This window comes from Macrobrachium nipponense, chromosome 2, assembly GCF_015104395.2.
Source record: "Macrobrachium nipponense isolate FS-2020 chromosome 2, ASM1510439v2, whole genome shotgun sequence".
Taxonomy (NCBI): Eukaryota; Metazoa; Arthropoda; class Malacostraca; order Decapoda; family Palaemonidae; genus Macrobrachium; species Macrobrachium nipponense.
The window spans coordinates 134,510,921-134,538,365 of record NC_087201.1 but is presented as its reverse complement, the minus strand read 5'-3'; the positions used below and the strand labels follow the sequence as shown (position 1 = coordinate 134,538,365).

At 40.4% G+C, this 27,445-nt stretch overlaps 1 protein-coding gene across 1 annotated transcript in view; it reads right to left on the bottom strand.

The window, feature by feature from the left end:
* LOC135221010 (Golgi-specific brefeldin A-resistance guanine nucleotide exchange factor 1-like) overlaps positions 1-27,445 on the bottom strand; it is a 142,035-nt gene that overhangs the window by 49,059 nt on the left and 65,531 nt on the right. Inside the window, exons 7-12 of the mRNA XM_064258729.1 lie at positions 19,255-19,477; positions 18,868-19,061; positions 18,400-18,558; positions 15,541-15,738; positions 14,911-15,024; positions 9,623-9,788 (exon numbers count right to left, since the gene is read on the bottom strand). Coding sequence (XP_064114799.1) covers positions 9,623-9,788; positions 14,911-15,024; positions 15,541-15,738; positions 18,400-18,558; positions 18,868-19,061; positions 19,255-19,477 — 1,054 coding nt within the window. The remainder of the gene's footprint in view (positions 1-9,622; positions 9,789-14,910; positions 15,025-15,540; positions 15,739-18,399; positions 18,559-18,867; positions 19,062-19,254; positions 19,478-27,445) is intronic.

Here is a 27,445-nt window from a genome sequence, read left to right as displayed (position 1 = left end):
TGACTAGACTATGGATCAAAAGTTACAGAGGAAGCATATGAATGTTGAACATCTAGGAAGGACGGTTGCGGTTCTCCCGACTTCCTTGTTATGCTGTCGCCTGGATGTAAAGTCTCAAGTCTCATATGAAGAGACTTCTTTGTTTATGATGCTGTCACTGCCTCCTGTCAAGAGCATTCTGAATTATAGAAGTCTTCAGTCTCATGTCCCTCTTTTCTTGCAGAAAAAGTTTACGCCATGTACGACTCCCTCTCCTGATGATTTTCCCATTATCGCTGAGAGAGATCTTGCAGTCTCCCTGTATGCTTCTTCCATGTCCACCTTTGTTCTCACTACTCTTCTCCCACCTCCTCCTGTAATTTCATCCAATCCTTCCCCTTTGTAGGAGATGCTTCATTGAGCTAATGTCCCTTTCTTTGCTAAGGACAAGTTTTTGCTGTAGTTTATTTAGTCTGTGGAAAAGTTTCTTGCAGGGTCACAATCCTCTGCTTTGGCAATACTGCCTGCTATCTCTTTGCCTTGCGTAACTACCCGTTTGCTTCAGTTACATCTGTTGCGTGCCTGACATTTCTACTTTCTGTATATGACTACTCCAATTTATGTGACAGCAGAAACTTTCTGTACGTGACTACTCCAATTTATGTGACGGTTTCTGCCTCTGCTGCTCCTAAGTACACACTTGCCTTCATGTCCTCATTTGCAAAAAATTCCCCTACCCAGCAATCTGGCTTTGCTTTTCTTGTGAAGATTCCTTTGCCTACGAGTATCTTGAAGCTCCCAGATCAGACAGTACAATCACAGACTATAAAAACTGGACTTCGGTGATGCTATTAATTGAACTTCAGTATCGCAACTGAAGTTTCCTACTTGACTATGTACGATAATGGTAACATAAGACAATGGTATTGTTAACATGTGCATACAAATAATTTCCTATTTTATACATAAAATCCACTGCATAATGCCCTGGAGTTATTCTGTATCCTCCAACTGGGCACAAACATCTTTCGGGATTAGAGCTGTATAAAATTAGGAACGGGTGAAGTTAGTATATGTTAACCCTGTAAAAGGGGTTCCCTTTTAACATGTAGTAAATGCAACTTTTCTCACTCAATAATTATCAATTCACCTTCACTGATGAGCAAGACAAGATTTGTAACAATGAAATTTCATACATAGCCAATACAGTACCTCAGACTTGTTCCCCTTATGTGCTACAAGTACAGTGAACCAATGTTGGGAATAAGGAAGATTACTTGCACATTCTTGTCTTTGGTTTTGATGGACTGGGAATTGCAGGGAGCACTGTTACTTGAAAACATCTATTCAAGGTATATTTCTTTATCTCAGCAATGAAATATTTGTTAAAACACCCCTAAAACAACTAGCCTACACCCAAGCCCTCTTACTGTGTTGTCAAGAGGACTGTTATGCAATTTCTGTTATTTTTGAAGGTCTGCAAAGTGTGTATTGCCTACATGAAGCCTGCTGATCATGTGAACATACAGTACCATAGTATCTATCTCAAAGCCTGTTTTGGACTTGAGTACTATATGGATGTACATATGGTTGAGCATATTCTTCCAGAACAGCCATGTTTCATCACAACTGAAAATTTACTCTCAAAGAGCCAATCCAAGTCATTTGAGAACAATGAGGCACTTAAAATCATTTGAGAACAATGACGTTGCTTCCACAACAACGGAAATTGATTCTCCTGTAATTTTTAAGCTCTTGGGGTTACAGCTCCTAACAGAGCCAGCAGTCTTAAAGGACTGTTCATCAAACACAGTTCTTGAAGAGGCCATTTTTACCATTGTGGGATCAGGGTTTATGTGATGCCCAAAATCTTTTCTTTCCTTTGCTTTACCAAACTCATTAATTTAATCTTACCTTATTTTTGGACTTTGCCACTACATTAGTTATCACACTAATTATCAAGCCTTGACTTAAGAGATTTAAAATTTACCTGATCCGTTATAGGATTTCTTGGGCTGTGAAGAACTTTTTCTTACCAATTTACTGTTTGGTATGAATTTTCACACAGATACCAGGATCTTAGTTAGTTAAGGACACTACATGAAAAGTAATACATACTGTACATATTACCTAGAGGAATGGAAAAGAATGACACAAGGCTCCCTCTTCATTTGTGCTGATTTTGTTCATTAGGTGGCACATTAAATTGTCTAAATTGTGGGAATTTTCCTATGAATTCTTTTCTAGAATATTCTAAAATTTGCATAGAAGAATTCTACACAAGTTTAGGACCAACGGTAATGATGCCCTATATCGTTTATGTTTCATATGTGAAATCTATCAGGCCCATGTTTTCTCTTATTCAAAATACATTAAAAATTACTCTAACTTTTATTTAGGTATTGAATTTGCAAAAAACAATTAGCAAGTGAATTTGGGTAATGAATTTGAAAAAAAATTACCAGCATTTGCATGGCTCTTGCAAACAATATTACATTACAGAATTTACAATACTTTCTGACACTTACCTTAAATATTATGCTATATACAATGATATCCACTAGGGACTCAAGAGAATTAAGATTGTACTACAGGAAGAAAAAATACCCAAACTTGATAACAGTGATTTCCTCAACAAAATAAATTTAATGATAACAAATGATTCTTCAGATTCTATAAACTGTATTTAATAGGGGTAAAATATATTTGGATTAGTCTCATAAATGTGTGGGCGTACTGGATGCATGAATGCATATTTTTCATCTTGTGCATAGAGCAATGTGGATCCTCTCATCTCCTTACTCATATTGGCAATTAGCATTCACTTCCAGCTCGTCTAACTGAAGCACTGGTTAGCCAAATATGAGAGATTTTTTTTAATCAATTTGTATTTTTCATAGCTAACAAACCTGAGGTCTTAACAATATGATAAATTTTCTTGTGCCAACTGGAAACTGTTAAAACAATCAAAGATTGTAATGCTAGGAATCTGTGGCATCAGGCGTAAACAAGGTGGAGAGTGGTCATCGACCACGCATGAACCCCCTGATGCATTTAGTCTCTCTTCCACCCCAGGATTAGCAGAGGGGTGGCTAGAGGTGGGCAATAATGGTTAAGACCTCAGGTTTGTTAGCTATTAAAAAAATTTATTTAAAAAATTTGCTATTTGTTCACATGCAGAACAAATCTTCAGTCTTAACAATGGGACAGACTCATACTTGGAGGGAGGTATGAGAATCCTGAACTGACTGGAAGTTCAGCACACCTCACCACCCTTCCCAGAAGTGAGAGTTCTAAATAAGGGGTCCAAGCCCCTCAGAGAATAGATATATGTATATCTAAAAACTCAGCCCACTGGGATTAAAACAATGAATCATGTCCAGATTCATTGCATTCATGGAAGATAAGAAGAACTCCATCTTTTCAAGAAACAAACCATGTAGGCCACAAAGAGTTTGTCACCACTCCTCCCTCCCCTTGCTGGAGAGAGGAGTACATGCTTGTATATGGTATGGAATGCAAACAAAATGAATGCAACACAGTATGGCCACAGCACTCACCTGTATCAGACCAGTTCCAGCGTATGACGTGTTTATTCTTTAACCCATCTGTAAAAATTTAAGAACAGAAAAAGGGAAAGGAGGAGGCCAGTCACATCGCTCAATGACGTGTTTATTCTTTAACCCATCTGTAAAAATTTAAGAACAGAAAAAGGGAAAGGAGGAGGCCAGTCACATCGCTCATTCTCTCTTCCACACAATCTTAGGTAAGATACAAACCGTCCTGCTACGGGACACTGGATAAGCTACACAACTTGTTGTGCAGCCACTGGACTCAAGGAAAAAGTGTCCAAGGACCTGTGGGCAATGTCCTTCTGGTAAAAGGAAGTGAAAGTGGTCTTCCAAAGCCAAGAACCAGCATTCAGAATCCTGTGAACAGACAAGTTCTTCTTAAAAGCCAGAGAAGAACCCATTCCTCTGATGTCATGTGCTCTTGCATGCACAGTATCTGTGATAACTTGAACGTGAGGAATATGCCTGTCTAATCCCCCCATGAAGCCATAATTTAATGTTATTCTTGGACACTTCTTTCTTGGCTTAGCCTGTGCTCACAAAAAGTCTACAACACCTAGGCCTCGGGTGATGAGTCTTCTTCAGATATCAATGCAATGCTCTGATGGGACATAGCAATAACTAATAAGGGTGGTTGTCAACAAACTCATTCAGGGAAGGAACTTAAAACGAAGCAAATCTGTCATCATGAATCAACGAATTTCGAGTCTTAGCCACGAATTCCGGGACAAATTTAAAGGCCACCGACCTCCAACTCCTGGTGTGCTTGACGTCACAACTTAGGCCATGAAGCTCTCCAACTCTCTTTGAGGAAGCCAAGGCCAATAGGAAAACTGTCTTGAAAGTCAGTTCCCTCTGACGATTGACAGAGGTTCAAATGGAGCCCGAGTAACACTACTTAGAACCAGAGTAAGATCCCACGTGGGAGGTTTGAGTTCTCTAGGTGAACAGGATTGCTCAAAATTACTGAAAAACATAAGAGATTTCCTAGGATGAAGTGATGTCCATGCCTTTTAGATGTAGAGCCAATCCCAAGGCGGCCCTGTGGCCTTTGATAGCAGAGACGGAAAGGCTTTTCTTATTCCTGAGGAAGAAAGAAAATCTGCTATCCGCTGAACAAAAGTTCCAAGTGGAGAGAAACCCCGTCGATGACACCAATCATAGAAGACGGCCCACGTGCCAGCTGATGAAGACCTCCGAGGTAGTCAGACATCTGACCTCCTGCTTTGCGAGAAATGTCTCTCGCTCACAAGAGATAATTGACAGTCTCCAGCCAAGAAGTGACAGGGACCCTACCAACTGGTGATACCTCTCCTTACATGCAGTTTGCAGAGTATGTTGTGCCAAGGGAGAATTTCTCTCTGAACTGCTGACAGAAGAGACAGAATGTCCAGGAACTACTCTGCCTGGGTCTTCCTGAGATTCCTGGAACTCATTACTCTGTTCAGGACCTGACAGATCAGGCATAATGGGGGGAAGGCATACACCCAAGGCTGCTGTAGGGTGTCCTCTGCCACAGCAAGAGGATCCTGGACCACCAAGCAGTAGACCTCTAGCTTCCTGTTGAAGTGCGTGGTGAAGAAGTCTAACATGGGTCTTTCCCACAGGAGAAAAAGACTGTCCGCTATGTCCTGATGTAAAGACCACTCAGCACTAAAGTTTGTCTGCCACCACATTCCTCCTGCCCAAAATGTACCTGGCCATGAGTTCCACCGATTTGTCGATCGCCCACTGGTGTAACCTCGAATGTCAATGAATGGAGCTGGTGAGACACCAGCACCCCTTGTTTGTTCACATACACCACCTCCGTGGTGTTGTCCAACATCTGAACAACAAAGTACCCCTCTACCCTTTCTCGAAACTCCTGTGGACCCAGGAAAGCCACTTTCAACTCCAACGCACTGATGTGAAGCACCTTGTTCTCTGCACTCCACAGTACTCCAGAGGCTAGGAACAGATCCGGAGAGGGTGAAAGAAGAGGAACTCTTAGGAACAGATCCGGAGAGGGTGAAAGAAGAGGAACTCTCACTCTAAAGATTTGGTCATCCCAGCACCACCAAAGGTTGCATCTTACCTCAGTCGACAGAGGTATTTGTAGCTGAGGGGAATCTCTTGCTGGGGACCAAAACACACTCAGTCTCCACTGCAAAGAATGAATGTGGAGACGGCCTTGAGGGATCAGCTTCTCGCGAGAGGACCTTGCCACCGGAGAATGACACAATGTTATCCTGGCCACCGCCAACCACCACAAGTCCAGCCAGAACACAGTTTGAAAGGCAGAAGAAGCAGTAGACTCCAAGTCAGAAGCTTCCTGAAAAGTTAACGAAGGATGGAAGAAGCTTGAATGACCTATTCAAAGGCATGCCCTGAACACGACGGCTCAAACAAAGTTTTCGCATCCCTCCTCAGGCCAAGCAAGGCTTCTATGCCCATAGGGGTTATAGAAGACGGAGTCTGCATCTTACCCAAAAGATTACTGAACTCATGAATGAGATCAATAACCTCCGAGAAAGAAGAAACTCCTGACTCTCCCCTCCTCTGGATCCAGCATCAGATTTTGACGACATGAAGGGCTGAGAAAGATTCTCATTCTTTCCTGGAGACCTTGTCCTCAGAGGCCGGACGTCATCTCTTCCAACCAAAGGACTATGTGCGCAAATGATGGAAAAAGATCTTGAATCCATCTTTGACAAGGGAGAACTGCACACACTGCCATGCAACGAATCAAATGCACAGTTGTGAGACGAATCATGTACACGGTCGTGTGATGTCGAATGAAGCATGTGTGACCGTCTGTGAGAAGAAGGTCGCACTCTTTTGCCAAGAAGAGTCACGACCCTTGACACTGGAAGGCAAAAGACGAATGTAGGACCTCCCAGGAGAACAAGAAGAATGCCTAGGCTTCTTGGTCACAGGAGAAAGATGGTCTCTTCCATTACGCAGGGACAAAGAAGCACTACCAAGATGAGACACAATCGACAATAGTCTCACGTCCATGACCGACAACAACCTCATGACCAACACTACAGTGCCCCACAAAAAAAATCTATACATTAAGAAATTTTGGATAAAAAAAAAAATTGTATTACTTTCATTTACGTGTAACTTACATGTGTTTTAGTTTCATTTTTATTGTATATTCTGAAGTCGCCTGGGCATCAAATTTGCGAGGTTGGAGGAGGCGGCGGCATCCATGGTGATCCAAAGCTTCCGCAGTGCCTTATTCAGGTCCTGGATGTTGGTCGGTCAGTTTTTTTCTATTTCATTTTATTCCAGACATTCTTGATCAGATTCAAGTCTGGAGAATTGCCTGGCTACTCCAAAACATTAATATTGTTGTCCACAAAGAACTTTTTCAGATCTTTTGACCTGTAGGCAGAGGCACCATTATGCATAAAAAGGTCACACTCATTACTCCACATCACCAACATGTGATAGTACTTCAAAACTTCAATATAATTACTGCCATTCATTGTTACATTCTTAGGAAGAAAGAACAGTCTACCAGTCCCCTTATCTCCACTAAAAGCACCCCAAACCACAACACTGCCAAGGTGCTTCCCTGTTTTCAGTGTGTACCGGGGGTCATAAGACATTACTGGGATGACAGACAATGTTGAGCCACCCCTGACCAACCTGAAGATGCTTTCATCACTAAACACCACTTTCTGCCACTGCTCATAGGTCCAGCGCTTGTGTTTATTACAGAAATTAAGTACGTAGTTTTCTTCTTCATTGCTACAGTTAATTAGGGCTTCTTGGCGGCATGACAACTAGGTATTTTGAGGTCCTTCTGCAGGCGGTATGGAATAGTCCATACAGAGACCTTCTTCAGGAGTTCAGGGTGCTCTTTCTTGATGGCTATAGCAGTTATGGAAGGATTTGCTAGTACTTCTCTCTTCATAATCATGTTGGTGTGAACAAACATCTTCTTTGGGGCCCCAGAGTCAGGTTTTCTGAGTGGTGCAGTGCAGGGAGTGCTATATGCAGCAGCTTTCTTGAGGTTGTAAATTGCCATCCTAGTGACTTTCAGGTCTGCGGCTATGCATATCGCAGACATGCCTTGTTCAAATAGGGTGAGGGCACAGCTCTTCTCTTCGATTGGAAGCTTAGTTCAACCCATTTTGACCATTTGCAACAAAGTGATAGGGCAACAAAGTTCTTGGAAAAAAGAAAATGGTGACATTTAACGTTGACATAAATTAGCTTATTCCTCAATGAGTGTCGGCAGTTTACTGAAGGCTGTAGGCTTGACAGAGCAGTGGAGTAAGTCTAAGACAACTACACAAAGTGAAGTTAAGTGCCACTCACTCTTCCTATGGCGGAGACGCAAGTGAAAACTACAAATTTTCTCATGTACAGATTTTTTATGCAGGTAAAATGTATAGTTTTTTTTGCGGTCACTGTAGAAACACGTCTGTGGGGATGATGAACAGGTGAAGAAGCTGTAGTCTATGGAAGAGGAGGACATCTAGAAGGCCCTGGATCAGCAACCTGAGAGGGGACCACCTTCGACTTCTTAATCGGAGCCTTGTCATCCTTACAAAGAACTCGAAACGGCTGAGGTGACCAAGAACTAGCAAGAGGACTTTAAGCAGAAGGAAGATCATTACTCACTGGCACATGTTCATGTACATGAAGAGGACATTCACGTCCTTGTTGGGAAGATGACAATACAGCTCTCCCACTCCCAGAAGGCAAAGCAACGAACTCCTGAATCCTCCAAGTCTAGAGGAGGAGGAGGAGGAGGAGGAGGAGGAGGAGGAGGAGGAGGAGGAGGAGGAGGAGGAGGAGGAGGAAGGAGGAGGAGGAGGAGGATACAACGCTTCTTGCTATACACTCCACGATACCTCTTCCAAAAAACAGAGTCCAGCCTGTCAACCATAGCCTGAAAGAACGCCAAAGCTGAAGTTACAGGCCGAGAAGTTGCTGGAAGTGACGTCATAGTGTATGAACTGGCAACTCAAGTCGATGGCCTCACTGATGGTGAGATAAAGGGTGACCCAGAATGAGGTATCATCCCACTAGGTGGCAGCACGAGAGACCCAAAGTAATGGAGGCTAGGAGGAGTTGGGGTGGGACTGCTGGGGGAGACGAAGATGGAAGATGAGCAGACATGAAATGGGACAACAAGCCTTCCAAGGAGGGCGGCCCCGTACGTCTCCCACACAGCTGCCATCTTGAGTGAAATCAGTCTGAAATAAAGGAACAAGATGGTGCTGCCTCCTCTCTCCCGGGAAGATCTCCTCCTTCAAGAGAGGGGGCAGCATTAAATACAATACCACCCTGAGCAACTGCCAATACTTCCAAAGACAAATCAATGGAAGAAAAGGAAGGAGACAGGGTGTCAACAGAAGACAAAGCAGAGAGAAAAAAATCTGGAAGAAGGAGAAGCAAAATCGTCCACTCGAGGAGGCATGAATCCTTCCCAAGAAGGACGTGCAGATATCCTACGATGCTTCCTCTTCTTGTAGAAATTCTTCCACTGTGTAACAGAAGAGGAATGACATTCCGGGCATGGGTTGGTAATATTACAGAAATCAGCATGACACCTGCAAGGGGTCAGTGAAGGAGGAAGCTAAAAACTGCGACCAAGGGAATCCTCAAAGGCCTGGACACATGCGCTGAAGGGGTATGACTTCTTTGAGGGATCCACGATAACCCTCAAGCACTCAAAAAACCAAAAAATCAGAAAGGAATCATGGGCTAAGTAAAAACCTGCTTGGGAAGGATGAGAGCAAAAGCAAACCTCCACTCTCCAAGGCGGCTGAAGAAAGACTAAATGCATCTGGGGGTTCATGCATGGTCGATGACCACTCTCCACTTCGTCTACACCCGAGTTGCCAGATGCCACAGATTCCTTGCATTAAAATCTTTAATTATCTTTCACCAGTTTCCAGCTGGCACTAGAAGATTTATCCTATTGTTAAGACCGAAGGAAAAATATATTAGTGCCTAGCTAGTACGTATATGTACTGTATTGAAGTTTCTTGCCATGTGTCTTACTAAATCTTACTTAATCTCTTAAGGGATCATAATGCAAGTTTCAACTATACTACTTTTCAACTCACATGGAGGGTGACTTCTAAAAAGTTGGTGGCGGAAATCAGGTAAAAAGGCATCAATACGGTCCCAAGTGATAGTCCATAAACGTGTGAATCCATCTGCAGTGTGGAAGACCTGGGTAGTTTCCATCACCAACAACATGTTTTTCAAGATCTCCGGAATAGCATCACTCTGTAAACCATAAGACAAATAAGTCTGAGAATACTGAGATACTAAGATACAATATGACATAGATGGTGAGATTTGTAATACGTACATAGTTTGTGATATCTGTAATTATTCAAAGTAAAAATAACAAAAGATCTAATAATAAAAACAAAAAGATTGAGCACTGGTTGTTTTTATTGATATACAGTGGTCCCCCTGTATTTGCGGGGGATGCGTACCAGACAACCCCCCCCCGTGAATAGTTGGAACCCCTATAAAAATGCTTAAAACCTCCTATTTCGTTAGTTAAAACTCAAGAAAAAATCCACTAAACATTTTCATACCTGGCTTTTTTAATAGTTTTATCACAAAAAGTGCATTTTATGATGAAACCGATAAAAAACCCAGGAATTTGTGCTTATTTCTCATAGAAAAACACCGCGAATAGGCGAGAAATCTGCGAATGTGTAAGTCGGCGAATCCGGAGAACGCGAATACGGGGGTCCACTGTATATTAATGTTAATTTTGAAAATTTAAAAATCCAAATGAAGTTTTTTAATAACAATTTTCAAACAACGCTATGACTGTTTACAATGAGCCCATTTTGTGCACAGGGATTAATCCCAGACACTTTATTACCTCTTGAAATAAAGAAATTTTGCTGTCAGCCATTAGCGCTGTGTATGAGCAAGGACCCCTATGCTCCAGGCAACAATCAATCAGTATTTGTGCAGTTTAATCCATGAACTATAATAAGGAGAGTGAGAAGCAAGCAAGAACACACAAATGATTTTGCATGAAAAATATTTTTTCCTAAATTACATTTGTTTCACTACAAACCCATTACTTACAGTAATTAACTTGAACTGCAATTTGTGTGGGAAATACTGAGCTGCTAAAAAGATCCAAAATGGCTGAACAAGACCTGTAGGATCTGCACGACAGCTCATGGGAAATCTGTTAAGTATCATAATTTGGGTCTTTAAAAAGGTAGAGTTGTTCTCAGAAACCCTGGTCTGCATAAGTGCTCTCAAAAGTATCTTAAAATGTCTAAATGGTTTATACTCCTCAGGAAATGCTTGAGGATCAGGAGCTCCAATACTGCCCAAAGGTACTGCCAGGAGCAACTTCTGTAGCAGTGGACAGCACTTATCCTTGTGTGATACAGAAGACAAACTTACGGTAGTTATGCTGTAGAAATTGACTACCCGATAAATGAAAAGATGGAATAGATGACAAAAAAGAATAATCTATCAATCCAAAAACCATATCTATAGGAGCAACCACCTATCCCATAGCCACTATAAGACCCAGTTGTAACCAGTAACTGGCATCCTAGAGATACAAGCTCAATGGTGCAATGGCTTTGAGCTCAATGTACGTAATTTCATCTGATGTCTTTTCAATATGGAACTTTTTGGAACAACCTTTTTATCCAGTTTAATATAAAATGTTAAAACAAGAGCAAATTAAAAAAAGTAAAATTTATTCCTAATTTAGTCAAACAGTTCCTTGAAACTAATTGGCTGAAAACAAGAAAAATTTGAAAACATTTTATTAAAAGGTAAAAAATAAGATTTATTCATAATTTAGTATACCACCTAACTTCAGTGAATTCCAGCAACAAACCAAGTCATTTTATGAATTAAACCTTCCTCCTCCTTCAGGTTTGCTAGAGTTTCCAAATATTTAAAATTAATTACACCTGCAGAGCAATTTAATGCAGTGACATGCTTCTAAAACATTACAGTGCACCACTGGTTGTGGCTTCTATTGCCGGTGCTCTCCTGGCCTGGTTGAGCTCATTTTAGGTAAGACACATATGCTGGATACCATAAACTCCAAGAAATTCAATATACTACATTAGTTATCTAAATATACATTATATGAAGATAAAAGGCCCATAAAACACTATTTGAACGTTGCAACTCTATATTTCAAGCACTTCCTTCTGTAGCCCTGATCATTGGTAAAATATGGACAGATGACATCTTACAAGACTATACAGGTGTGGCAGCAAGTCTTTGGGTCACCTGCATACCAACAGAGATTTACTGCCATACATATGCTTTATATATACACTCTTGTACAACATCATCTGTCTATATTTTACCAGTGATCAGGGGCACAAAAGGAAGTGCTCGAAATAAATGGTTGCAATGTTCAAATAGTGTTGTGGGCCTTTTATTTGCAGAGTAGTGTCTAAGGTTACAAAATTAATCCGTTCTGAAGCAGCCTTTGTAACCTGATTTTTTCGATATCTAGAACTATGTTTTACATGCAAATTGCCTAATTCATTCCAAGCCCTACAAAAACACCACAGTCAATTTTATAATAAAGCTAAATTGACCAATAAACAATGAAATATAACAATTTGGACCATTCAATACCTAACCTAACCGTGACTGTACCTGTCAATAAAGTGTACTTGTGTACAGGGTACAAGAAATACTGTACGTACATGTATGTACGTATGTAGTAAAATGTGGGACCTTCCCTTTCGAGTGAGGTGATGTCCGAAAGTGGCGACACAGGAGGAGGACAAATGGCAGAAAACATGAACACTTAACTTTACGAAACACATTAAAAAATGGCTTCCTTCTGCTTAAGGATGGTGCCTATCCTCAACAGATTTCGGCCGTATTCCTTAGCAATCACACTCAACCACATGCCAGCTTCATACTTCTTAATTTTCTCCATCTTCGTCTCCACAGAAAGCATCTTCTTCTTTTCCGTGAACTTCAGCAACATTCTTGGGACCCGTGGCTAATAGCATAAGTAATTAAGTTCACACAGAACACGATAAAGTAATTTACAGTACAACGAAAGCGAATTCACTAACACGAATTTACATTAACAAACAAAATCTATGTGAATGAACGAATTCCAGGTGTGTATGATAACGCTGCCGAAACGAAATGGTCGAGGAAAGCTTTTACGTAGATGCATGATGGGACAGATGCTGACCAATAAGAGAGCAGGATCTTACGGCGGTGACTAGCATCAGGAACCAATGGGAGAGCGGGAGGATGGTGGCGAGTCTACTGAGTTGGCAGCCCGCCAGTTTTAAAATTGTTCTTGGCGGCCTGGGCGAATCTCGGACTTTACCCTTTTGCAACCTGAATTATTTTCGTACACAGAAGCAAAAAAATCTTCGTCTTTGCCTTCGTATCCTGGATTTTTTGTACGTAGGGACTTTCGTATGTACAACAACTGCAATTAATGCAGATTTCACTTCATTGTACCACTCAATACATTATTCTAAATTCTTTAAATCCACTGAACCACATGAAAAAGTTTAATATAAAGAGAATTTTATCTAAATATATAAAAAATATTGTACATAAAACATGCATGCATGCTCTTGGAAGTTTGGATGTTCTGGCTATGTAGACAATAGCAGTATACTACAAAGTGTGACTCCAGTTCAAAATTGAACGAATTATCAGTGTACTGATGTGGTATACTGATGATTCTTTTATGAAAATTAATGCATCATTACAAATACCATTACCCTCAAATGAATATGAACACAATCTACACTAAAAATGGCAATGTAGATTTTATGTCAAAGAAATGAACTAAGTTTAAGTATTAAAGGTACAGTGGAACCTCAGTTTTCGTACATAATCCATTCCAGAACCTCCCATGAAAACCGAAACGTACGAAAACCGAAACAATAATTCCCATAAGGAATAATGTAAATACAATTAATGCATTCCAGACCCCAAAAAATATCAACAAAAAATACATATTATAGGGAATAAACACGCTTTTACATACAGAAAGCAATGAGAAATAAATATTAAATGACTAATGAAATGAAAAAATGAACATTTAACAAAACTCTTACCTTTATGGAAAACACTTGTGCATATGGAAGACGGAGAGAAGGGGAGAGGGAGGAGGAGAGGTTATTGTTTGGAAGGGGAATCCTATCTGAGGTTACTTCCCCATTTTGTTTTTTACTGGCACTAAGACAGGCTTGTGAGTTACTGGACCCCTGTTGCACAACAAAACTGTCCATAGACATTTGTTTCTGGCATTTCTTTAAAATTTACCTAAAGTTAAATACAACATCGTCATTAAACATGTTGGAGACACAGATTACAACGTTGTTGGGATGATACTTCTCCACAAATTTTTTTATATCATTCCACTTTGTAAACATGTCCTTAATCCCTCAAGTAACCACATCATGTGTGCCCATTTGTTTTTTGATTTTTTCAAACCAGCCTCTGTTAGCCTCAAGTTCACTAACAGCTGCGCTTGTTGTAGGCATTTTCTCACTGAAATTGACATGCAACTTCCTCCAACACTTTGCTATGAGTTCTTCTTTAAATTCTATATTGTTTCTTGCCTTTTTACACTAAGGGCTAGCACTTGGAACTTTCATTGGTCCCATGATGGTTTATTTTGCAGTTGCATTTAATAAAAAAGCACAAAAAGCACAAAACAACGAACACAAAATGGGTCACGAAAGAAGATAGGATGCTTTGTTTGGGTGCTCGATACAGGGCCCAGTCACACACTAGGCCCTGAATGGAGTGTTTCTAAGTGTATGAAAACCGAGACAAAATTTCATAGAAAAATGTCTACGAAACCTGAAACGTACGAAAAGAAAGGCGTACAAAACCTTAGTTTTACTGTACTATTTCTCGATTTATGACCAGGTTAGGGACCTTTTGATTTATAACAGGGCTAATGACAGATTGCCATGTTTTAGTCAAAATTGTAAATCATAGTACTAACACATTTTCAATGAATATCAAAACCAATTCAAAATACATGCAATGTCCTTACATGGCAAAGAAAAATGACCAGTTTGCTAGCCAGTTAATGCCTCTCTAATTATCATTTCTGTCTCACTTCAGATACAATCATTATTAAGGCAGTGATGGACTGCAATGAGAGCAGAAACTCATGAAGCAATGTGTTAGTAAAAATACACTATCTCTGGAAATTTGTGTATGAATTCTAACATTCATACCAAATGGTAACATTCATACTAAATGATAACATTCATACCAAACAATAATTATAATACGTATCTCTCTCTCTCTCTCTCTCTCTCATTAGTAATATTCAGAAGCAGAGTAATACACTAATGCTACAAGAGATGACTCATACATTAAGTTTGCTCACCAAGTGATCAGAACGATGTGTATTGAGGTATTTGTCCATAAAATCTAGAATTGTGAGCCACAGTGCAGTAAATGTAGGAAGTGTCAACAGTGGAGTCAAATGACGAAGGTATACCTGAAAAGAAAATTATCACCTTGATGAATTAAGTCATTCCTAAACTATGCTTTCAAAAAGTTTTCTTTCATACCAGAAATAATGCCTTCCAGATTCGTGAAGCCCAGATTTCAAAGAGAGCAGTCTAAATAAATATGTACCAATAGTACTAATAGTTGGACAGGTATCCAGAAGTGTCAAAGTCTTGAAAACTGAAAAATAGGTCTGCTTGCAAATTACAACTGGATGAATTTTTTAAATTTACACAATCTTTGCTTCTATGTCTTTTTTCAAGTTTTTAAAAATACCATGGGTTTAGTGTATCAAGCGTTAATTATAATGATGGTATTCTAGTTTTGTGCTCTTACTGGAGACTAAAAGAAAAATGCAGGTAAGAGAAATGGGTAATGGCAAATTTTTATGTGCACAGTTAAACTTCTCAAAGTTAACAAGATCCAAATAAAATCTATTTGACGAATTACTTGGAGGTTTTGTTATTTATCTTCTTAAACTGCAGTATAAAAAAGTTAAAAATACCTTCTGAACAAGGGTAGCTGCTCGAACACGTGTCTCCTCTATAGCTGCTGCACTTGACCCTGGCAGTGGTTGTAGCAGCTTTGCTAACAATGGGAACAATACTTTGTTAAAGCATGACTCCCATTCTCCAGCACTTAATGCCTGTAAATCATGATTCAGAAGAGCTCGCTGAAGGTATGTCATTGCCATGTTACGTACCTAAAAGAAAAGGTGAACAAACTTTTAGTAACTACATCATACAGAAATTATATACAATCCGCTAGTATCTACTATTCTTGTAAAAAGAACCCCTGGAAAAATTTAATGTCCTTCCAACTACTGCTCTGCAGTATAAAACTTTAAAATTCACAATATCCACATGAACATTCTCACTGAAACATCAGCATCAACATCACTGTTTTTTATGGGTGCCTACTTTTTCTACAAGCTCTGCAATATAAATGAAAACATCCAGCACCAACACTTCATTGTCCTTAATGGTTTTGTTCCGAGGAGAAAGGGTGGGGGGGGAGGTTAAATTTATTTGGGTTTCAAGTGTTTGGAGATGGCAAGAGGCCAAAGAGAGACCATGTCTGTGGCTGGGAACTATGCTGGGTGGGAGTGGTGTGAGAGCGCAGCTGGATGTACTGACCTTTTGTGTGAGACTGGAGTGCAAGACAGAGCACCTCATGTGGAAAGACTGAGTATATGTTTAGTTTTAGGAGAGGGCAAGAGAGCAAGCAATGATCCCTTGACCTTTATTACTCATATCATAAAAACCTTTGACTTTTATTACTCTTCCTTTGACTTTTATTACTCTTATCACAAAAAATACATATTATTCTGCTCATCTAACCAGCTCTCAACACAACTTTATCTTTTCTTCACATATTCATGAATGACTGTCATTGGTTTTACTGTGTGCGATATTACAATTATAGTTCTTTGCGTACCCATTCATTCATTTCCTATACGATATAGGCAGATCTTCACTAATCCAACACCAATGAGGCATGAGGATTCCTGGATTAGTTAAAATCTGAGTAATGAGAGGATTACCTCGAAACAGCAGCTAACTACCTCATCACCATTTCAAATTATTGCATACCATATATAATTGTGTAATATTTGCCCCAATCTCTTCCCCCTCAAAAAATCATGATTTTATCATGTACTCTGTGCAGTGCAAGTTTAAATTTTTTATGCAGTATACAGCAACACTAAACAATGTTTCAAATCAGAATACCTGGCAACACCTCACACATCAAAATGGACTTAACATGTTAAACTTTTAACATAGTATTTTAAAAGATTATTAATTGAGATATATTTACAGATATATTTACAATACTGAAAAATCTGTAACAAAATAAATAAAAACAAATATTCTGTAATGACAAAGATAGTTCAGAGTCAAAACCCCAACCATTAAGGCATGACTGCAGAGGAGTTTGTTCAAAAAGAAACTGACTAATGAGGATGGTTTTTGTGTTTTCTGGAATCTAAAACACTCCAGCATTAAACACACCCCATTTTTGGGATGGAGCACATTTTTCCCCTCGATCTTCATAGCCCTTCCATTGTATGTCACTTTGAAACTCCTTGCCTATCATTTTTCAAACATCATTGTGAAGGAAGAGAAACAGTTAAACATGATTTTTGAAGTCCATTATGAGCTCTGCCCCTTGAAAAGAAAATATGCTTCTATGGGTTGCAATGATCTTGGCCTAACTCAGTGCCTAGCATAAGTCTAGCCTATCTCCTTCTTGCCATCTCTCTCTCTGTACTTTAATTTTATGACTATCAACAATATGTTTTAATTTTGTATGATATACAAAAAATCATTGCTAGTGTCAAAACTTATCGTATCCAGTAGAACGTACATAATTGTCTGTCTCACTAGCTTAATAAAATCTCTCTCATACAGTTATTATTGCATAAATTATAAAGCAATATTACTTTGGTGGAATGCTAAACAAAACCTGAGCATAACATGTAAAACATTAGGCTACTTAAATTTACAAGTGTACCAAACTGAGGGTCAATTGGCCTATGATTTCACTATCGCCCCATACATATATTGCCATATTATTTTAAGCATATATGTACTGAGGATATTTTAATTTATTAATGCATACTCTCTGCAAACAGTACAACAAAGCTATACGAGTCAAGTTAGCTAATCTGAGCGGAAACCAGCTTAACAACACAAAGCTAGCTGATGCATTATTAACGAATTACTAGTTACTGTAGTAGTAAATATAAAACCTGGAACTGCAAGGCCCATTAACTAAAAGACAGAAACCTGTACTAAACTGGAGAAATCACACCACAACATTGGATGTGGATATAGAAATGAAAAGGATCAATTACATAGTAAATAATAAGCAAGTTACACCTAACAATGAATTTTGGCAATCCTGCAGTAGGGGAACATCGGGGAAGTTTGCCCAGCTGTTAACAGGGTGCTGAAACTCTTAAAATGACAAATTTATTAAAATTTTTAACACGAAAAATCTATTAAATGACTTGTATTTTTCATAACTAAAAAAACCTTTGGTCTTAACATAAGGATAAATATTCTATTGGCAACTGGAAAAACTAAGAAACCTTTGGTCTTAACATTAGGATAAATCTTCTAATGCCAGCTGGAAACCAGTAAAAAATCAATAAAACTGTATATGCAAGGGGCTAGTGGCATTTGTCCTTAGTCACGAGATAAGTGGGACACCCACCTCCCAAGCAGCAACCTGTGATGTCACCAGTTACTCTTACAAACCTTTTATTACACTTTTGCCTATCTCAATACATAGCGAATATTTGCCAACAAAGTTGGTTTGTTCAAATTATGAAAAACTGCTTTTACCCAGTCTTTCTTACCGTAGTGCGTGAATCACAGCAATATCTGGCTATTCCTTGGAGAAGAGGGCATAATGCCTGAGACCATAATGACATCAAAGAGACTGACGCAGACGACCCATCATCGATACCAACAATTTGGCCTGATGCTGTATGCAAGGTATCCATCAGATCTAGTAACTGTTGGGGATATACATGAACTGTAAAATCTGCCAGGCCTATCTGTTAATACTTTAATATGTAACTAATAACTACTAATATAATAGTGAATGATTTTAGCAATAGAAAAAACTGTGATAATAGGTACAGTATATACTTTAATAACTATCATGACAAAATTGAAGTTTTTCAATCAAGCTTTATTGATGAAGTTAAAAGATTAGATAAAAAATGAACAATAAATATCAACCGAAATCAAAATATGAGAACATGAGAAAAATTCAACCAGTTTGGCATTGTAGTTTGGCATTGTAACATATTTCTAATCACCTTTTCAGACACCTGCTGGTATGTCATGGGAACATCATCTGAATCAGACTCATCAGCATCATAAGCATTAGACCCAGTATTTGGAGACTTTGGCCTTCGTGTAATGCCTTTCTCTTCTTTACGTCTTCCGGATGTCTTGCGACGAGAAGGTGAGCGTACACCTTCCTTGTTAGCTGTTCTTTTTTCTGTTTTCCCTAATTACAAAAAATAAATGTACTACATGGATATGCAACAATGATAGTACTACAGGCTTTGCTAAATGTGAAAACATGAGTCAGGAATGAGCTTTAACAAAATACGCTAACTGTAATGTATGTATTTCAAAATACTTTTAAAATTTTGTACTTCAATCAATCATTCAATAAAATTGCAAAAATTAATTTATACCTCCATTCAGAGTTGCTTCAACAAATGTTCTACAGGCTTGAACAGCTGCTGGGAGGCTTGACTGTGTGATTCGTCTGTCTCTTACTAGGAAGGCCAAAGTATCAACAGCTTGCACTAAAGCCTCAGGTCTATGCTCTCCAAGTTCGCGCTGATGTACTATATCCCATTCATTAACAGACACAGCTCGTACAGCCACTGGTTCTATTTCCCCTTCACGGCCAACCTGCAAACATTTCTTTTTTTATATAGAAATACAAATATATGACATGTTTGGTCTTTAGCCTTGAAATGTATTTGGGACAATGAAATAAAATGCTACAGGAATAATAAAAAAGATAGAATTAAATCAAGCTGTCAATCTTACTCATTTACAAATACTGTGTAGTATCTCTGGACATTAGAAGACACTATCAACCTGACTCTTGATGGAGCCTTACATGATGACACTACAGTATTCCTGAATTGGATATACCTACCTGTGCAAGCCCTCCAATCTCTACTAGAAATCTGCACCAAGATGGCTTCTCCAGCCTCATCAGGGTTCACATGTATACACAGCTACAGCAAAGTGATAGGAAACCATTCATGTTTCTTCTCAACTTTCACACGGGTGTTATAGAGGACTGTATATTTTCAAAAATCCTTGTACATACATCCACATACAACAGGTATACTGATGACATTTTTGTTCAGGCAAATAATGAAGGTGAAATCAACTGGCTTAAGCTTTTTGGAAGAATGTAGCAATATAAATTACATATCAGAATTTGCTATTGAAGGGATATTCTCCTTCATGCTGCTACTCTACATTCTTTTAAAAATAAGTTGAAGAAATGCCTGTTACATTAGTATTCACTTACTATGAACTTATTTTAATGCTGATCTTTCATTACTTTACCAATATGTATTAATATGCATTATTGAGTAACCAGTGTCAATTGGAAATAAGTTATTACACATCCCTGGTTTCCTACTCATGCACACTAACACTCTCCTGGCATGAGAGGTATACCAAGAATTCCAAACAAGGTCTTTGACTGCATGGGTTTAGAAAGAGCTCCAGGTGCTACAAGCACGTTTTGAATTAAACTATCAGATGACAATCAATTCAATATCAAGGGGATGACCACCATCTTACAGTTTGTTTCTGGCACATAAATGTGACCCATACTTCATATTTGGTCAAGTTCATTCCCACCTTGCACTGTACGTAATTATGACCCTATCCTGCTAGATAAAAACAGAATTTTCCTGACCTACTGTTATTTTTTATAAAAATCCTATTTACTGTATTAAGAAAACTCCCCCTATTGCAGAAAAACTCATGAACAAATATTGGTTAACTTATAGCTAACATTTTTCATGAAAAAGTAGAACTAGTATAAAAAATTTCAATATAAGCTCATTGCTGAAAAGTAAAGCTAATAATAAATATGTAATTAAAATTTTCTTTTTAGTACTTACAATTAGTTCTATGAGGTTTGTTGTTAGTGATATGCATGCACAAGTTGGGTTAAGTGGCAGTGATGGAGAATATGACAAAATTTCTTTAACAGACTTATTTCCCAAACTTGACATTCATTCACACAAAACATTATTTCTTGGTGTTACTCTAGTCTGTGCACACATGGACTGGATCATGTGGGCTTGTTATCAAATATTCCTGGGTCAAACAAGCATAACCATTTCTAAAATGGTAAGTCAAACAAGTAACCAACTCAAAGAAATGATATTGTTATGATACAATAAAGTTTGTTCATACTTACCTGGCAGATATATATATAGCTGTATTTTCTGAAGTCCGACAGAATTTTAAAAACTTCCGACACACGCAGTGGTCGGCCAGTGGTTTAGTACCCATTCGCTGCTGGGAGGCGGGTATCAGGAACCATTCCCATTTTCTATTCATAATTTTTATTTCCACTGTCCCCTGAGGGGAGGTGGGTGGGTACTTGATTATATATATCTGCCAGGTAAGTATGAACAAACTTTATTGTATCATAACAATATCATTTTTGTTCATGAAACTACCTGTCAGATATATATATGCTGAATCCCACCTTTGGAGGTGGGAAGGGACAGAATAGAAGGATTTTGGGAAACAAATGCATGCAGATGATTTACATCTTGGTTCCACCTGTTAGCATAGCTGGCTTCGTGGTTACTGCCACGTAAGTCTGCTTGTGCTACTAGAGTTGCCAGCGAGGTAGAGACCTATATAGCTGGTGCACTCCAGATGATCTGTCAACAGGGGCGAGACCACGACGTGACTAGACCATATTGACCATACCATGAGGGCTAAGAAGTAAAATAAATATATATATATATAAATATATATACACCACCTGACCAACCTAGCCAAAGTTAAGGTGTGTTAACTAAGGCTTAAGAGTTAAGAAGTCGCCGTTGTCGGCGACTCAACAACTAAATTAAGAGCTCTTCCTAACCATTTTCTACAGGATGGATGAGTGGTACTTCTTGCCCCCAAGATTGTGTCTGCAGACACGTATGGCCCTAGCGAGCAGCAGATCTCATATGCCATCTTCACATCTCGCAGGGAGTGTGAAATGAACACAGAGTTGCTTCAGCTAAAACATGGTACTCAGGATGTTGCTGAGTGCCATGCTCTGTTGAAATGCTTCCGAGGCCGCGCCCTCACCTCGTGGAGCAGTTCAGATAAAAAGATTTCAAATCTTTGTGCAAAACACAATGAAGGAGCATTTTTGAAAAGAAACCCTTCCTTAAAACACTAAAGCCAGGCTGTTTCTTCGATTATGGGCAAGTCCTGGTCTTTTTCGGAACACTGCCATATTGCCCGAAATGACTTCGACTTTCTTGAGTTTTATGTAGATAAAACTTGAGAGACCCGACAGGGCACAGGACTCTCTCTGGCTCCTGCCCACTAACTTGTGCCATCCTTGCTTCCAAGCTCCTGGCCCCAAGGACAAAACGGGTTACCATTCTTAGGCCACAACGGAAGGGTTAGAGAGCACACCGCCTTGTGTTCTCTAAAGCCAAAACTTGTGACGATGGCTTAAAATCTCACTAACCCTCTTTGTCGTATCTAGGGTGGTTAGAAGAAGGCCTTCCTGATACATGCAAGAAGTTAACAGGTAGGAGAGGTTCGAATGCTTTGACATCAAGAACTTCAGACTACGTCTAAGTTCCATATTGAAAGCTTCGATCTGGACATGCACAGTCAGTCCGTCTGTACTAAAGTCAGGTGACCGACCAGTTGACCAGTCAGACGAATCAAGGACAGCAAGGCTGTACCCTGAAGACCATAAGGCACTATTCTTCGCTGAAGGATGAGTGTCTGGACTGCCTGGGCGATTCAATCTAAGCAAACCTTGGGGGTGTATCAACGCCAACCCAACGTCGTCAGCGAATCAACTCCTGACTCGATCTTATATTCATGGTGGTGCCAGGAGAAAGGAGCGAGGAGCAAAAAGGCGATTCAGTCCCGAAGGAAGAATGCCTGACAGTCCAACCTGGTCTCATGTTACACGATCATCGGGGGTGTATAAACGCAACCGACTTCGTCAACAAGAAACTCAGGGCTACTATATGTCGCCTGATCTCGCACGAGTGTCTGACTCCGAGAAAACAGGTGAGAAAAACAAAAAGTAGATGATTGAGGCGAGGTTCGAGATTCCACAGAACTCAAAGATCGTGAAGGGCTTTGTTGTTTGACAGACGCAAATCTCTGAGCCCAAATGCGTCAACAACATATTTTGCGTATCTTTAATAGTTGTGACTGCCAGCTTATCCCATTCTTCAGACGGAAATGGAAGACGGTAATCTTATTCCTGTCAACATCTCGATAGCCTGAACGTAGTCAGACTCAGAGCGGAGATGTATATAGGTAGTTATAGGTACCTTTCGAGTTAGAGTAGACCGACTCTCTCGGAAAAGGTTCCTTGGAAAGTGAACTAGGAAGTATGTGACCTCTGTGAATCCAGGATCCTGAAGGCCAACATGGGGTGATCAGCGTCATTGTCGCTCCCTGTGACGTCATAAATCCTCTTATTACATTTTCCTAAGCGATTGAAAAAAGGGGAAAAGAGACTAAATATCCATCCCCGTTCAATATCATAGGATGGCGTTTAATGGTACCGATCCCGGATCGAGAATAAGGGAGCAGAAAAGAAGAAGCCTCTTCGTCCTCAACATATCGAAGAGAAGAATGAAAGGGCGCCCTAAAGTCTCCACAACTCTCAACTTACTTCTAAAGAAAGATTCCACTCGGAAGTCAATAGTTGCTGCCGTCGATCTAGACGATTCGTACGGACTTTTGCAATCCTGTAACGAACCTCTAGAGGATCGTTACATTCTACGCCTGTTGTTATAATAGGCTTTCTCTCGTAAACTCGAACAGGGACCGAGAGAAAGATACTTCTTAAGATATGAGAGAGCTGTGGAATATCAGAGTTGATCTGGACCACTGGTTCCCAAAATCTCGTTACGAGGACTGGAGGGACTACCGAATCGCTTTTACTTCTTTCAGATTAAGATCCAGGACATCTGAAACCCTATCCAGATGTCGGCACCTTCTTTCTATCACCTCAGGTGATAAACGCACTGAGAGATGTTCAGAATCATTCCTAGTCTTGAATAATATTTCAGTTTCCCGTAGGAAAAAACTGTGGTCTGAATTGCAGTCAATTCGGGGAAACAAACTTCTTCAGGAAGGAAATGGTCCCCAGCAAGCTCATCCATTCCCTCCCCGAGTATGCTTACTTCCCTAATAAGGCTGCGCTTTGCCTAAGCAGGAGAGCATATAAAAGTGCAATGTTGCGGTAGACTCGTAGTTCTATACCGTGCGGTAACGAGCACCGAAAGGATTAAGAGATAACTCTGTTGAACATAGTAAGGCAAAACGAATGCAAAGTTTATTCATTCACGTAAGAAATCCCCTCAATCTTAGGCTAAAGTCCGTGATTGTAGGGCAGAGATACAGTTAGTCAGTCAATCCCGCAGGAGAGACGTAACCGCCAGCACAGAGATACGGTTAGTCAGTCAATCCCGCAGGAGAGAGAGACGTAACCTACCACGCATGACAGCGCCCGATCTGTTACTGGCTCGGTTGGACTGGAGGACAGACACAGCGTGACAGCAGCAGCCAGCAGCTTACGAACGTCGTCTCTTAACTTTATGTCTGGGTTGCCAGCTACCCTATTCTACGGAGAAATAGGTCCCGTTATTTTTTGAGCAGAAAGAGCTCTCACGCTGGTATATTTAAGCGAAACAGAAAACGCTAAATATATAGATGCTTTGTGTCGTCAGAACACTACCATACAACGGTAAAAGATAAATCGGAAACTCCTGGAAGGCTGCAGGGAGTAACGATTAAATGTCCTTAAAATAGACAATAGACCTCTCGGTTGCCATCCGAAGAGGTAACTACAGCAGTCGGTATGAACTTGAACCAACCAGAAGTAAAATAACGCAAGGCAAAATATGAAATTATATCACAATAAAGTTTGTTCATACTTTACCTGGCGACATATATATAGCTGAATTCGGAAATACAGCTACATACATATCTGACAGGCAAGTTTCATGAACAAAACTTAAGAGAATCGAAGCGTCAGCTCAAGCTTCTTATGTTACTGGACATAAGCGTTCATTGACGAGTCTACAAGTCTATTCTTGTACGAGTCTGCGAATGACGAATGAGAGCTCTTCCGAATCTTGTCAATAAGAGCTTATTCGCTTACGCAATATCAAGTTAATGAGATGTTTGTCAATCGAGAACTAACCCATTTACGGGACAAAGAGATATTTTGTCAATGAGGGATACCCACTTACTTGACAAAAACGAAAGTATATTGTCAATGGGGGAAAGTCACTGAATTGACAAAACGTAATCCAGGGAGTCAAGCATTTAATTTTTTCCGATTCCCGTCTCAAACGAGGAAGGGGCAAGAATCCTGTTAAGAGACTGGGCTTACGGCAGGTAGAACGACGATGTTCAATTCGGCAGCGTAGTCCCGACTAGAAACTAACAAAATCTATCATCTGAAAAACCCTTTTAGATGGGCTAAAAAGCTTGCAAAATTATCCTGGGAAGAGGAAGAAACTCTCCAACCAGCTTCCTCTCCCGTATCACAACTAATGCCTGCTAAAGCTTAAAATTTATTGGCAGTATGGCAAAGGAAGTCCTGTCTTGCGCTTTCCTGAAGAGCGTCCTTTTGATGAAGTGCCTTTGCAAGAATCCCACTGAACGTTGCCGAGAGTCCTGACGTGCAGGACATCGAGCCTTACATAACCCGTAACTGCCTTATCGCAAAGTCTTGACTGCGGTAGTGGCAACTTAAATTTATTGGCAGAATGGCAAAGGTTGCGGTAGAGCAAACGAGATCTTCCCTTGAGCTTTCCTTAACTCCATCCACCTATGCGAAAAGCAATATTAATTGACAGAGACCTCTTGAATCACGAAACCCGATGTCTTTTTGCTGTGTTTTCGAAGAAGAGTTTTGTTCTGTTCACTTTAAACTTCCTCCGAAGCACTGCCTACTTCACATTCTTTGCAGGTGAGGTAGAAGGTATCACCGGCGGAGTAGAGATAAACATTCTTTAGCCCATATCTGAAACAAGAGCTTGAAGAGTTCAACAGAAACGTTCAGCAGGACGACCACACCTGGCGTGCGCTGGTGCACGCTCGGCGTCCACTGAGCGCGCGTCGGCGTCCACTGGAGCGCGCTCGGCGTCCACTGGCGCGCACATTGCGTCCACTGGCGCGCCACCTTGGCGTGCACCCGCGCGCGCCTGGAGTCCATCCGAGCGTCCCGGGCGTCCGCTCTCAAAAGCTTCCTTGCTACTATGACTTCTCTTACGTATTTCTCGGTGGAAAGACGGACACGAGTTCAGGCGACGTTCGCCTTCTTACTTCTCACTGAAACGCATAACGAGAGAGAGAGAGAGAGAGGGCGTGAAGCGTCCTCTTCTATAAAGCTTCTATTTAGAGGGCGCGAGTCCTTCCGAAAGCTCCAACCCCTGCATGGGGAGGACGCTTCGGAGGACGAGAAGCAATCTTTCAGGATTCGTGCACGTGCACGCCACTTTGGCAGTCTGGGGATTTTGTTCATCAGAAACACTGCCGAAGGGTGTCCACGCCAGATCGGTGGGGGTTCCTTTGGCCCCTAAAACAACCCTCCTTAGGCTTTCGACATGCTCCCTCCCCGGGTCCTGGGAGTCAAGCAGAGTCCCGGCCTAGAGGCGAAACGAGGCCGATCTGACGCACCCCTCCACTACACAAGGGGTATCACTGCACTTCTGCACTTCACTTTTACTCTCTAAAGCAAGCACTTTCGATTCTAAGATACGAATCGAAAGAGTATCAGAGAAAGGGCAATTCCTCTACAGACACTGCTTAGGGCCCGAAGGCAACACTGCAGGGTTAGGAGTAACAATTACAGAAGTAGCACTTCACAGCAATGAAGGAGAGCGAGCACCTCTCGTAGACATATTCATAGCCCGTAGGCCATACTACAGGGTTAGGCAAAATAAAGTCTACAGGAAGGTTAGCAGGTTCACTACCCTGACTTTTGTTACTGATTAATTGCGTACATACGAATCATACGTCTTCCTTACGGAATTAGACATGGTTTACTGATTAATTGCGTACATACGAATCATACGTCTTCCTTACGGAATAGACAAAGTCTCACACTCCTTACATGACAAATCTCAACAAAGAAGCAAGACCCATACCCCTCGTCATACCAAGTGCGGATCTACCGAAGCTTTCGGTAGCCACACCCTATCTTTGCAGACAACCCCGTCTGAAACTAGCCTAACTAGATTCAGATATTTTATGCAAAAATGAATCAAATTCAAATCAATTTAAGATAGCGTATGCCTAGCCACAAATCCCACAAATCCAAGTAAATAAATCAAAAGACAATTAGGATACTTAGCGGCAATGAAGTTTCCAAAATCCTAAGACGGAGGTACTGAAAACAGGTGTTTTCAGCACCAGCGACAGAAAAATTATGAATAGAAAATGGGAATGGTTCCTGATGCCCCCCTCCCTCCCGCGGCGGTACTAACCACCTGGCCGACCACTGCGTGTCGGAAGTTTTTAAAATTCTGTCGGACTTCAGAAAATACAGCTATATATATATACTGACAGGTAAGTTTCATGAACAAATATTATGTTAAAATTACAGTGGACCCCCGTATTCGC